Source organism: Miniopterus schreibersii (assembly GCF_964146895.1).
Source record: "Miniopterus schreibersii genome assembly, chromosome: 7".
In the NCBI taxonomy this organism is placed as follows: Eukaryota; Metazoa; Chordata; class Mammalia; order Chiroptera; family Miniopteridae; genus Miniopterus; species Miniopterus schreibersii.
In genome coordinates, this window is record NC_138108.1 from 83,282,047 (window position 1) to 83,297,031 (window position 14,985).

The following is a 14,985-nucleotide window of genomic DNA, read 5'->3' on the forward strand; positions in this document are numbered from 1 at the left end:
ATCATGCAGTCCAGTCACCATCCCACACCTTCTCCACGTCATCCTGAAAACACTGCGCCCTCATTCACCCTGTGCTGCAGCCCAAACTGAACCACCTCGTTCCAAGCAGATTATATACTTTTTATATATATATATATATTTATATATATCTTTATTGATTTCAGAGAGAGGAAGGGAGAGGGAGAGAGAGAGATAGAAACATCAATGATGACAGAGTCATTGATTGGCTGCAGCCCGCAACCCGGGCATGTGCCCTGACCGGGAATCGAACCCTGATCTCCTGGATCCTAGGTCGACGCTCAACCGCTGAGCCACGCCTGGCTGGGCCAGATTATATACTTTATTCACAGACAGAAATGTGGTCTTCTGTGATCCCACCATGACTGTCCTATCCATTCTGAGAGATGCTTTCTAAATAGTACCTCCTTTAGGAAAATCATTCCTGACTCCCAACCCCACCATGTCATGTAGGAATAACCTCTTAACTCGGAAGCACATGGCTTTGCTCAAACCTCTCTGGGACTTAGTACTTTGTCTATTATAAGATCTATTCATGTCTTAACTTCCTTACCAGACTCAGCTTGTTTAAAGCAAGATCTGTTGAAGGATCAGCTTTAAAAATAAAGCCTGGCATAGGACCTTACATACAGTAGGGTGTCAATAAATATTTGTGGAATTAATAAACGCATGAATGAATAAATGACTGAAATGAAAAATACCTCTGAAATGTGAAATTTCAGGAACAATTTGAGAGGGATCAATCACTTACGAACTATAGATTCTGTACATATATTCATAATTACATATTTATATCTATATTCAACTAATACCTAACGAACCAACAAGATTCCATCTTTATAAGCAACCAGAGACCTTGGACAACTATATCATCAACTACGTACTAGAGTAATCCGGTATTTGGCAAGATCAGAGCCTATTATGTACAAATCTTCCTGCTCTCTTCTTGATTTGAAAAACACCTTTAAAATCATTCAAAATGAGCCACTGAATCCACAACAGTTAAAAACAGGACAATGTACCCGGTTGGAGTGGCTCAGTGTAACCTATGAACCAGGAGGTCGGGGTTTGATTCCTGGTCAGGGCACATGCCCGGGTTGTGGGCTTTATCCCCAGCTGGGTGCCTGCAGGAGGCAGCCGATCAATGACTCTCATCATTGATGTTTCTCTCTCTCTCTCCTTCCCTCCCTTTCTCTGAAATAAAAAACAAAAACCAAACAACACACACACAAAAGAAAATAGGACAATGTAAAGCTATTTACTAAAATTTCCCTTCAGTTGTGTCCACCCACGTACAGATTTACATTGGTCAGAGAGACTATATTCCCTCTCATCTGCAACAACAACAGTGCACATATTGGTACTGGAAGAAATGAAGTGCTGTTGCTTGTACTATTCATTTTTCTGTGTCAGTATCCATCAGGTCTACTGTAGTGGTAAAAGATAATACGTGTAATAATAATGTTGAAAAACACATGATTGGCAGGATACCCAACACTTCTGATAGTGCTAGTATAATAGATTTTTACAATAAATATAATGCTAGCTCAAGAGACACTGCTAGTGGCTAGTCAGGTGGCTAGTACTCAGAGAAATACGTATTGGTCACAAGTTACCTTCTGCAGAAAGGAAAAATGACTGCATTGTTAGAGAAGGCCAAGGTAGTAGATGAAGGAACATGATGGTAAGTGCTGCCACTGATAAAAAGACTTAGGAATGTTCAGCAATAAGCATAATTCTTCTGGCAACAATCAAACATTATTTTATCTCTATAAAATTATTAATAAAGAACATGGCTATGAATGTCCTTTAAAAAAGATACTAGGTTGATGTACAGCAAAACATGATACAATATTCAGAACAATTCAGCTACTTTTCCACATTAAAGATAAAAATTAAAATAAAACTTGGAGAAAGTTTTGTTTAAACACCCCCAAAAAAACCAATATACAAAAACCAATGCAGAGTTGAAGGAATCTGTTTTTAAAGTGATTTCAATATAATGTTTCAAAGTTTCAAAGTCTAAAACTACAATGGAAATATAAGTCATAATACAACTTAGAATTTTCTTTTTTTAAATATATCTTTATTGATTTCAGAGAGAGGAAAGGAGAGGGAGAGAGATAGAAACATCAATGATGAGAGAGTCACTGATCAGCTAGCCTGCATCCCAGGCATGTGCCCTGACTGGGTATCAAACCCCGATCGCCTGGATCCCAGGTCGACGCTCAACTGCTGAGCCATGCCCGGCCGGGGCTAACTTAGAATTTTTATGTATCCACATTAATAACATAAAAAGAAGCAGGCCAAACTGATTTTAGTATATGTTTATGATATGTGTTGTTTAACCCAATATATCCAAAGTATTATTATTTAAAAATATAATCACTATATTAAGACATTTTACATTCTTTTCCTATACTATGTCTTCAAAATTCAGGGTCTATTTTGCTTTTAAAGCACATTCTCAATTCAGATATTAAATTTCTATTAGAAATCTTGGATTTGTATTTTGATTCCATAAAATCTACATTTTGAAAAAACAGTTTCATACCAGTAAGTTTTTCCAAACATATTTGAAGTTTCTCTAATTTTAAGTAAAACAAAAAATGCAGCTCTTCATTTGCACATGTGACCCTGGCTGCAGCCTTCATCTGCACAGCAGAAGGGCAACATTCACAAGCTAGACAATCTGGCTTTCTTATGTCTAGAGTGAGCTGAGGGTCCTACAGGAAAATATTACACAAACGCTAAAGTTTAAGAATTGTTTTCTGGTGTGTTGAAGGCCTGGGGGCGGGGAGGGGTGCAGGACGGATGGGGGGGTAGAGGGGGTCAATGGGGGGGGGAAGGGGGACAGCTGCAATACTTTCAAAAATAAAGATAAATCAAAAACAAAAAAGAATTGTATTCTGGATTATCAAAAAAAATTATAAGAAAGAACGGTGAATGTTTAGCACAACTGGACTAACATTAAAAAAACATCAATTATCCCAACAAGAGAAGCCCTGTAAAAGCACAGCTTTATTTGTTTTAACTGCACTACTATTTTAGGGTATAACAAAAATTGTTAACATAAACATAATTATCCTCAGGGATAATTATGCAAATATCATGCAAATATCACTAACAATAACAACACCCTTTTTATAGAACAAAAAGATGGTAAATTAAAATGTTAAAAGCTTCAGATTTTAGCATGATCTGAATTTGAACACAGAAGCTGGAGTAGTTAAACCCATACTAAAAATACTCAGTGATCAATTTCTATCTCACTGTTTGAAAAAATTAAAATGTTAAAAGTCATCTTAACATTGGGGCTCCTACCTGGATACTGTCGGATGGTGGACACAGAGCTGGTGATTGGGGTGTACGTGTGTGCAGTCAGTGGGTATGCAGAAGGTGGATATGTTGGCAAAAAGTACTGGAACTGAACAGGAACAGACGGTCTGTAGGTGGAACACAAATAATAATGAACGAAAATGGTCTATTTTCTTCTTTACCTTCAAATGATCCCCCCCAAGTCTTCTCACACTCGTAACTGCCACACCAACATTTCCCATTGTATCTCAAACAATCAGAATTAGACCAAAGAACACAGAACTACAGAGTAATATTTTAAAATAAATGAATATTATAAATAACTATCAATAAATGTAAAACATATATGGAATGATTATTAACAAAACTGACTAAAAAACCCCCTTAGTAATGAAAGGTCTTCCCTGCTCAATTCCACTTGAAAGACTCTAAACTCAAGGTTGTTTTTACTGGCAAATTTTATCAAACATACACAAAACAGGTAACCTCAAGCTTACACAAACTGATTCAGAGACCAGAAAGAAAAGTGACCTAATTTACATTCTGAGGTTAATATATATAGCCTTGATATCAAAACCGGACAGAGAGAGTATGAGAAAAGATTACAAACAAGTCTCACGCTCTACACTGAAAGAAAAATTCCCAAATAAAACTGAATCAATTACTATATAAAATTAAACACATCATGATCAAATAAGGTTTATCACAGAAAGATAAGAATGATTTGATATCAGAATTTCTATTAATGTTTTAGATATTAAAAATTAGAAAGGAAAAATCATTTGAAACTTTACAGAATATACACAAAAGTATTTAATAGCAATCAATACTTATTCATGATATAAATGTCTAAGAAAACAGGAACAGAAATGAAACTTTGTTCCTCAAACTGAAAACAGTATCTACAAAAATCTATAGTGAAATGTCAGAGAATTCCTATTCAGGTAAGGAACAAGACAGGGTGCTCACTATTTCTGCTATAATCAATATCATATTGGAAGCTCTAGCCAACAACGTTAAGTATACAAAATAGAAATGAAACAAACTCCCTCATCCCTTAAAAAACTGTCCGTATTTGTAGATGAAATAAACATCTACACAGGAAATCCAAAAGAATTTACAAACTTTTAGAGCTAATAGTCATGTTAAGCAAAAAGGATAGACATGGAATATAGTGAAACCTACAAGCATTCCTATACACCATAATCAAACAAGACAATTTAAAAATGATCCAATCCTGTCCGGCAGGTGTGACTCAAGTGTTTGAGAGCTGACCCATGAACCAGATCACGGTTAGATTCCCGGTTGGGTCGCATGCCCGGGTTTCGAGCTCCATCCCCAGTAGGGGGTGTGCAGGAGGAAGCTGATTGATGATTCTCTCTCATCACTGATGTTTCTCTCTCTCTCCCTTTCCTCTCTTCTCTCTGAAATTAATAAAAACATACATACATATATATGTGTGTATGTATATGTGTGTGTGTGTATATATATACACACACACACACATATACATACAATCCCGAAATGACTTCATGAGCAATGTACCATGTGCTCACTGTGGGAGAAGAGAGATGCAAATATGGAATGGGAGAGGTAATGGGGTTGAATTAGACGTATACACAGGTACTAAATAGTTTTTTTAAGTGTTATGTACTTCTTACCTCTGCCTGCTAAAAGGGCCTAGAAGAAATGACAATGTGGTAACAATAAACAGAGCTAATGCCTACATCTTGGTTTCTAAATGATGAAAAGGGACCAGGGCTCCTTGGAGAAATGGCAGACTCCTGGGCTAAGACAAAGTTTAGGAGGACCTTGGGGGATCTTACTGTAGTGGGAAGGGCTAGAATGACCAGGACATGGCAAAACCACAGGAATTAGTCTGAAGGAGCTCCCAAGGACTAACCCAGAGACAATCTGAGCATTAAAATAGATGACACTAGGAGACTGTAGTAATGAGTAAAACCAAACCCATGAGCCTATGCTGATTCTAAAAAAATAAAATACACAAAATAAATAAATGGGAATAGATGAGAATATGTCTTTACATCAGAATGTCAACTGATAAATGTGAAAGAAGTGACAGAAAAAGTTACTATTTTGCAACCATCATATTGCAGCTCGCAACTGATTCAGCCAAGAATCATCGGTAAACGAACTATTGAGTGAAAGTTTATTGGGGGAAAGGATATTTATAGCCTCAAAGTATTTCCATACAGATTGCTTATTACAAAGAAGGAAAATATCCCTTTATAGTAGAAAAATATGGCAAACATCACCTTCACTAATTAATGTTGACCTAACTAATGAGACGACCGAGTATCATGAGGTGGGATGTAACAGGAGTAGGAAGAACACATCACCCAGGTGGTATCACTGCAAACACGCACCGCCTGAGTCTGTGAGCAAGCAATCTGGCAAGCTCAAATTGAGTATTCTACAAAAAATGGTCTTTCTCTATCCTTTAAAAATGTCAACGAATGAAAAAGAATACAAAGCTAAAACACTGTTTCAGGGATAACCGTATTTTCAGAGTTAAGTAAGAGAGTGCCTGTGTTCTTCAGAGGTAAAAATGGAAGTACTCAGTGATAAACGTAATAATGCTACAACCTTTACTACTCTCAAAGTAAAACACAGAAACACACAAAACAATGGATACTAAGAGAACATCAGGAGAATCGCTGAATATAGAAATTTTCATAAAACTAAGAGAAATACAATGTATTATTTTCAAGAAAATTTGAAAATAAGAATAAGTACACATACGCCGTATTTGTGGGACATTTTATATCACTGAAAAATCAAAACAATGAAAGACACAATGAGGCAGTGTAACTGGCATATTTCCTCCTACCTATTGTCACTTCGAGTTTCCATGGCCACAGGGTTTGGAGAGGCCCGATGTCCTGAAATGGGAATCAGGCTACTTCTCTCCGTGGGGTAATCAGGCTGGATCCTAGGAGAAGTGTGTGTAATCTGCTGAGGCACCACCTTAGCTACAAAAAGTAAAACCAATCACATTACTGCTCATACGCTTTCACTGGAAAGCCAAATCATTCTTGCCCTGCAATAATCTTAATGCAAATAGTAATAAGAAGTCTGGGTTTTTAGTTTTAATCAAAATAAAAAGTGAAAGATGAGTACATAAGGTTCAACTAAATTATGTCAATCTAATAATCCACTAATATATTCACCCTGTTATTTGTCAAAGCAGGGTTCAACATTAATACTTTAACAAAAATATCAGCAACCAGGCTCCTTTCCCCTGACCTGGCTTCTTTGAGACCTCCTTTTTTTTAATGTAGTAAACTTTTTATTAAAAAACAAACAAACAAACAAAATATATAGAGAGAGAGGGAGAGAAAGAGAAATGACAAAGACCTTAGATTCTACTCCTTAACTGGGTCAATGACTAATTAGTAACATGCAGCTAATTAGTATTGAGTAGATCATTTTAATTTCCAAGTCTCAGTTTCCTCATCTATGAGGCCTTCTCTAGGTTCACTTAATTTTGAATATCCTATCACTTTATCTAATACTTTATAGCAAAATCAAAATAAACATAGTTTTCAAATTTTATCTGAGGCTCAAAATTTGCTTTTCTGTACAATTTGCAATCAAAGTTTGTTTAGAAGGTATAGCTGAACTGGACACACTTTACAGTTCTTAGAGACCTGTTAACTCTGTTCCTGGGAATTTTCAAAGAAAAGCTGTGACCTCAGAGGTAGATAGGGACAAAGATTCCATCTGTTTAAAGACTCAAATTACACCAGTGACAGGCACATAACCACTAGAGACCAGGATGACGCCACCACACTACCCAAATTGCAACACATCGAACACCAAAGGTAAGCAGCACAAACCCACCATGCACCTAGCTACTTCCTGAGGGTGGCAGCTTAAGTTTCTGCACGATGATGGCTGAGATGCCCCATTTGAACACAGATGATGGCATCTATTTGGCTAATGTAGAGAGAAGCTGGCATGGCACATTTTCCATCAGTAGTAAGTAGAGTATTGAGCGGAAAACAACTAAGCCTGGTTTTTGTCACCGTTCCCATAAAAAGCAGGAGAAAATAATACTTCCAATAAGAATGCAGCTGCCGTTTGGCAAGATAACTAACCAGTGGTTGGTAACTGTAAACACACTCCAAAATCTATCTTTACTTTTTTTCTAATTAAAAAAGCCACATTCTCAATTATTAAAAATAAAACTTAAGAAAAAACACAATGCAGAAGTCATAAGTTGGCCATAATGCTATCTCCAAAGATAATTACGTTTTCTGAATGCTGTGACAGTCTGATTCTACTTTTTTGTAATTCTAAGACCACTGTTATGTGTGGGCCAAAGTATGGAAAAATTAGGATGGTCTTCTATTGGAAATGAGCATTCATTAGAGGCGAAAACCCTATGTTTGTCGTTAGTCTTTTTTCTCCTGACTCAATACATTCTTATTAGTAATAATGGCTGAATTCAATATCTAATCTCACCTGGAGAAAACCAAGTGTCATCTGGAAAAGGTCACTTAGGTGATTTTAACATATCCCCTATACTCAAACCTGAAGATCAATGCTGTAGGGTTAATGTCAAGTTTCCCTTCTCAACCTTTGTACATGGATCCTATTATGATGTAACAAAAAAGTATTTGTGTTACTATAAAAGAGGAAAACAAAACTAGAGCATAAACCTGACTGAACTTAGACGAAGCCAATCATATTAAGATGGCAGATGTTATATCTGTTTGGATACTTCAGTCAAATGATTTTCATATCTAGAATTGTGGTAAATGGTTAAAATTCAAAGATAAGTGAGCTGGGGAGACACAGAATACTACAGTTAACTTAGGACAGGTAAAAAGTTGGTAGTTTCATCAAAAATAAACAAACATGGTTCTGTTTCCTGGTACTTTTATTTTTTAATTTTTATTTATTAATTTTTAGAGAGAAGGGAAGAAAGCGAGAAGAGAGAAACATAGATTTTGTTGTTCCACTTATTTATGCATCATTGGTTGGGTCCTGCATGTGCTATGACCAGGGACTGAACCCACAATCTTGGTGTGTTGGGACAATGCTCTAACCAACTGAGCTACCCGGCCATTTCCTGGTACTTTTAGTGAGTTGAATTCCACAGTGTGATCTCTTAGGAAGATACAGTGACATTAACAAGAACTAATCTCGAAATAATTTTTCACAGAAAAGGGTCAAGACAAAACCAGAGAGCCCCTACAGGATACATTGGTCTGATTGTCTTCACGGCTGCACATTCCCTAGCTCAACTCTGGACTGAAAAATTAAACAAATGGGCTTGGCTCTGATGTTACAGCACTGAGGAGAAGTGATGACAATTGTAAGTATAGCCAGAAATTGGTGTCATCACAATATGGAAAAATCAATGATCTTTTTCAACAAATGTGCACTGCTGCTGAAACCACACACATTAACACACTTTTCACAGATGTGAATTGACTTCAGAGGGATATGAGATGAGGGAAGTTTGGTGGCAGGTTGTAGTGAGCAGTAACAGGAGAAAGACCTGGCAGCAGTGTCCTCTCTGCTAAATGTCTTCTGTGGTAGCTTAGTACCAATTTAAGGGCTGGCATGGCCCAGTCATCTAAAAGAGTAAGAGTTTCCTGGGTCCAACCATTATTCTGGAAGTGTCCTCAAAGTCTGGTAGGAGGCTGTGGTGCTGCAGTCTGCCTCGCATGTGAAGCAGGCAAGCAGGCAAGCAGGGAAGAGATCAGGCCAGGGTGGCAACACAGAACGCGGGAAGCCACACCTCTGGTCTGGTACGTCAGTTTGTCTTCTGACACAAAGCAGTCTTACTTTGGGAGTGGAGATGATGCTCATGCTTCTGGAACTGAGGAAAAGGTAACACTGGAAACTAAAACCTGTGACTGGAGGATTGGAGAGCTGTCTCACAGGCCATAGTCCGCTTTGGGAGCTGACAGTGAAATAGCAGTCCCAGGGCAGATGCTGGCAACCTGCGGCCTGTGAGCCAATGCTGCCCAATGCCTGCTTCTTTGAGGCCTGAGAGCTACACATAGGTGCGCACTTTTAAATGGCTGGGGGGGAGGGGCATTTTGTGACACAGAAAAATTACATGAATTTCAAATTTCTGTGTCCATCAAGTCTTACTGAAACATAGGCATGCCCACTTGTTTACACACTATCCACTGGTGAGTAGTTGTGGCACAGACCTATGTAGCCTGCAAAACCTAAAACACTTACTACCTGGTCCTATGGAAAGAGTATGCCAACCCCAGCTACAAATGATTCAAGTCTGACTGCCAGAAACTTTTCAAATATTTTTTAAATATTCAAAGTATACACATATTTAAAAGGGGGAATAAATGAAGCCTAGGAGAAATTTTAGAATGGTTATGAAGTATCTTGAGGCAGCACTCAGATGAAAACATAGGGTAATCAGCCTGGCTCAGTGGTTGAACATCGACCTAGGATCCAGGCGATTAGGGTTCGATTCCCGGTCAGGGCACATGCCCGGGTTGCAGGCTCAATCCCCAGCCCAGATCAATGACTCTGTCATCATTGATGTTTCTATCTCTCTTCCTCTCCTTTCCTCTCTCTGAAATCAATAAAGGTATACTTTAAATGAATAAAAAATCAGCAAGGTTTAAAAAAAAAAAAGTAGGGTAATCAACTTGAGGTTTAGCCATCTTCCCACTGTTGTATCGCCCAAAGATTTTTCCTGAACAATCTATCAGTGTACAAGTTCTCTTCATTCCAGATCTTTGCTTATTTGATTTTCCTGCTGCTCTTGTGGCAGTAAAGTTAACTTATTTCTTTAAAAGGTACACATAAAAGCAGTAAAGTTTGATGAATAAGGAAGTTAAAAGCAGAATTAAAATAAAGTTTACTCTGAGCTCTCAAGAAGTATTCCTCTTTTCCCCTACTGACAATGCTAATTCTGTGTGACAAACATTAAAAGTTAAATTCACTGCTATTAAAAATCAGTACTACCCATCTATAAGAAGAGCTGGTCAGAAGGGGCTGAAAACCCCCTTTTAAGTTTGTCTGAAGGGTGTACAGCACTTACCAACAGGGATGTTCGAGGTGGTCACAGCAGTGGCATGGGACGAATGTGAGGGCATTGTCATGGTAACAATTGTACTCGTGGGAGCCTGTGTGTGTGACACAGATCCTACAAAGGGAGGAAAAACCGGAAAATTCTTCAACAATGTCCTCTCTGGACACATTATAGATTCTCAAAACCTGAGAAAAGCTCTCGGGAAAAGAGAATTTTTACAGCCTATTCTTTTTCTCTGACTGAAGCTGGGAAAGTATTCACCTACCACGTACGTTTCCCTCTTCCCTACAGAAAGAAAGCGCAGGGACGCTGACTCACCGGCTGTGGTTGCAGAAGAAATGGTGTTGGTCGCCAGAATAGGTGCTACTGTCGCTGCAGCCACTGGTGTGCCAGTGCTGAAGATCGTTTTCTGTGGGGAAAACCCAGAACACAGACTTATAAATAAGAGCACTTGCCACTCAAGCCAGTTCAAAAGCAATCACTGCCTTCAATATTGCCAGGTTCTTAGCAAGTTTTGCGCAATTCTCGTTTTAACCCCCAGAAGAATCGTAAAGATGGTTCTTCACCTCTGGTTTTACCTGAGCCATGGTATGAAGCTGCTGTTTTGGCGTCCCTAACGCAGGGTGGGATGGCAGTGTGATTCTTGTTGTTACATCCCGTGACTGGGCAGGACGCTGAATACTAATTGCTGCAGATGGTGGATGCTGGATAGACAAAGTTGGCCGACTAGAAAGACAGAAAAGACATGATGATTTACAACTTGTCTCCAGACACAATTCAGGCATTAACGCCATTCACTACCTTGTACGAGATAACAGTCTTAGAGCTGTTTTTTTCCAGAAGTCTCTGAGGTCTGCTGCTGAACCAGGGAAGTAAATGGCCCATCCAATTTTTCTTTTGAAACTGCTGTGAGCCGCATTTTAAAAGCAACATGCACTATAAACTGAATAAATTAAACCTAGGTCATTCTCAGTATTCTCCATATAATTAATCAATGCTCTATGACAATCTCAAGCAAGCATTATTGTAATAAACATACCGCACTATATGGACAAAGCTGAAGACACACAGCAAAGTTTTCACTTTTATCAGGGAAGATTGCAGACAACCTTGATCAATAGCAGCTTAACCGGTGACCCTTGAGTACTGACTGCTCCGACCCCATGCAATTTGACACCATTTCTTATCAAATGATAAAAAAACTAGTTGTGACTGTCTAATGATTTAAAAGGATATGAACGCAAACCACATGTCACATTAACTGGCAACAAGCTACTGAAACTCAGTGATAGCAAGAACACTTGACAGTATAACAAAGCTGGCATCTCAAGTCATGGGGGAAGAGCTGACTTTAATTAATTATTGCTGGGAAGATTACGTAGCTAGTTGGAAAAAATAAAACAGAATTCATACCTCACACAGTGTACCAGGATAAAGACAAAAATAACCAAAGACTTAACAGAAAATTAAGAAGTACCTGAAAAAAAGATAATTCTTTTATAACCTTGGAGTACAGAATACCTAATTATTAAGAGCTTTCAAAATCTACAAGCTATAAAAGATCAGTAAATTTAACTCTGTAAACAAATAAGCAAACCTCCTACATAGCAAAACATACAAGCAAAGTCAAAAGACCCATAGGTGAAAGTGTAATCATCTGAATATCCTGAGCTCCTAGAAATCAATGAGAAAAATAGGAGCTCAACAACAAAAACAGGCAAAAATAAGAATAATCTGCTAAAAAGCACACACAAATGGTCCCCTAACAAAGAAAAGATACTCTCACTCATACGAAGAAAAATACAATTTAAAATACTCTGAGATATCATCATTCACCTATCAGCTTGGCAAAAATCCAGAAAACTTTACAGCACTCTCCACTACTCAAGCTGTAGGGAAACAGGCACTTTCAAACATCCTGGAAGGAATGTCAATTGGCATAAACCTCAATGGAGGTAATTAGACAGTAGGTATCAAAATTACAATCACATACACTATCTGATCACTTCTGGGAATTCATCCTACAGATATTCTTGCACACATGCATAATGACCTACATACAAGGTTATTCACTAGAATATAATTTATGGTAGTAAAGTGCTGGAAACAACCTCAAATCCATCTACACAATGGGCACTGTTATTGCTACTAAAAGCACAATGAGATTATATACTGAAAAGTTTTCAATGTATGTTGTTATATGATAAAAAAAAAAAGAGGAACATCAAAGTTATAAACAACATTCTGTGTAAAATGATAAAAGTAAAAATTGCATGTGAATTTAACTATTTAAGAAACACTAGGAGGATACCTAAGAAACTATCTAACAGGTTACCTCACAAAGGGAAAGGTACACAGGAATCTGGTGGATGAGGGGCAGAGGAGAGAGGCGCTCCTTACTGTACACCTTTTTATGCTTTTATATTTTGGAACCATGTGATATAAAGTAGGGAGAAGAAAATGGGTTAAGTTGAGCTGTAAAGGTGACAACCTGACTAAGACTTCATGTGTCCAAACTAAGCAATGGTTTTCATTGTAAGGATCCCTTCTCAAAAGGCTTCAAAATCAGAGCTAGTGAGCCAGTGGTGAGTAAAGCTTTGAAGGACGGCGTTCTTCCTCAGACAGAGAACTAAATGGTGCATCACCTGAGCTCACAGGCAGCTGAAAGCCTGGCCACAGACGTGACTACGGAAGGTGGTGGAACTCACTGAGAAGAGCGTATTACTGGAGACTGGACTTTCAACAGCTGATGACGCAGGCCATCAAACACAGTGCCATGAAAGCCAGGCACACCCAGCATTGACAATGAAAAACACTGCGAGAGGTACATGTCTACATAATTAAATAGTGACAAATTTCAGGATAGAAGAACCCAATTATGGAAACAATTTTGAAGATCCTTTAAACAAAGAACAATGCCAACAGAATCACCTGGAATTAATCTCCTTAATTAAAACTTAAACACGTTCATACTTTAAAAGGTCCAGCTCATACAAAAATATACCCCCAAAAGAATCTTTAGACAGGGTGAGGCAAAAGTAGGTTTACAATTGTGAGTACACAAAACACAAATGGTTACTTATATTGTTATTCCTAACTATTGTATTATTTCCATACGAACAACTGTAAACCTACTTTTGCCCCACCCTGTATTAAGTATTTAGATATTTTTAAGTGTTTTTGAAAGCATACTGTCTTGGATTTTCATTCACTATAATGAAAAATGCGTTAATATACAGTAGCGGGCAAAAGCAGGTTTACAGTTGTGAGTATGCCAATGATATTTATTGTTGTATTATTTATCTGAATTATTTCCATACAAACAACTGTAAACCTACTTGTGCCCACCCCATATACATAATGCACATCACATGCCAGGTATGTTTTAAGTGCTTTACACACAGTATATAGTTACTCCTCACAATGATCTCTGAAATAAGTATTGTCGCCATTTTTTAGGTGAGAAAATTGAGGCATTTACTCTTTGACCCAGCACGTCCACAAATATACCATCAAGGAACACCATCACAGACATGTAATAGCATATTCCAAAATGTCCGCTCCACCCTAAGGTGGGGCACAACACAGACAAAAGAATGAGAAAGATCCCTCTATGTACTGATCTGGAGTCATCTACAGAATACAGTTAAACCTCGATATACTGAACTAATTTGGGCAAGGGGGTGTCCGTTAAACCCTAAAGTCCGTTATATAATGAAGTAGGTTTTCCAAATGTGTTTGTTAAAAAATTGACAGTGAGTGTACCTGTTTTTCACTTATGTAGGCACGTTTGTGTAATTAAAATTATGTATGAAAAGTTTAATTTCACAGAAAAGTTTTCTATGTGTTACTATAATTTTAAATTTATACTGACTAGGTCTAGTAAATGCATGCATTCACCAGTCACTGCGAGTAAAACAATGCACATGGCTGAGGCGTGGCTTAGCGGACGCGGGAACATCACAGCAGGTATTAAAACTGCTGCAGAAAGTCACTCCACAACAGAACCAGTTACCTCGAGATGCGGTGTGATCATGTGCTCATCATTCCCCAACGCTGTTTACAAGCACTGATTATTGGATTTAAACATGTAGACTACAGTTGTAGATATTTAACATTTATTTATGTTGGCAAAATTACTGCAGTGTTTTTCCCAACATATGGCCTATTCACTAAAATTTGTTAAAAATAACAGCGAATTGATAACAAAAAAAATATAACCTATAAATTTAATTATAAGCGAGTCTTGGTTAAAAGCATTTTAAAATTAACAGGGTGTTAATTTTCACATATGACATACGGACCAGAAATTCTGTTAAATCTGAAGCCTGTTAAATCGAGGTCCACAAATCAAGGGTTTACTGTACTCTTAAGAGAAAAAGGCAAGGTAAGAAACAGTATATATAAATGTAACATACTGTATTTCCTGTAACAAAGGAATGGAAAAAGGAAAATCTATGTGATTTTCTGTGTGTATACTTCTTCTCATGGAAAAGAACCTCTGAGGAGAAATCAGAGATGATAAAAGGCAGCCCACCAAGAGGATGGTGACTTGGAAGGGGACAGGGCTACTTGTGAATCCATCTTTACATTAGCTTTGATTTCTG

At 37.8% G+C, this 14,985-nt stretch overlaps 1 protein-coding gene across 12 annotated transcripts in view; it reads right to left on the minus strand.

Moving 5' to 3' along the window:
• The window catches only part of SAP130 (Sin3A associated protein 130), a 58,975-nt gene that overhangs the window by 22,226 nt on the left and 21,764 nt on the right, over positions 1 to 14,985 (minus strand). For 7 of the 12 annotated variants that reach the window (XM_081142044.1, XM_081142046.1, XM_081142040.1 and 4 more), the window contains exons 8-12: positions 10,945 to 11,104; positions 10,697 to 10,787; positions 10,388 to 10,492; positions 6,188 to 6,329; positions 3,343 to 3,464 (exon numbers count right to left, since the gene is read on the minus strand). In XM_081142044.1, the coding sequence (XP_080998170.1) occupies positions 3,343 to 3,464; positions 6,188 to 6,329; positions 10,388 to 10,492; positions 10,697 to 10,787; positions 10,945 to 11,104 (620 nt within the window). The remainder of the gene's footprint in view (positions 1 to 3,342; positions 3,465 to 6,187; positions 6,330 to 10,387; positions 10,493 to 10,696; positions 10,788 to 10,944; positions 11,105 to 14,985) is intronic. The other 5 variants (XM_081142045.1, XM_081142043.1, XM_081142042.1 and 2 more) reach the window with 1 other exon arrangement.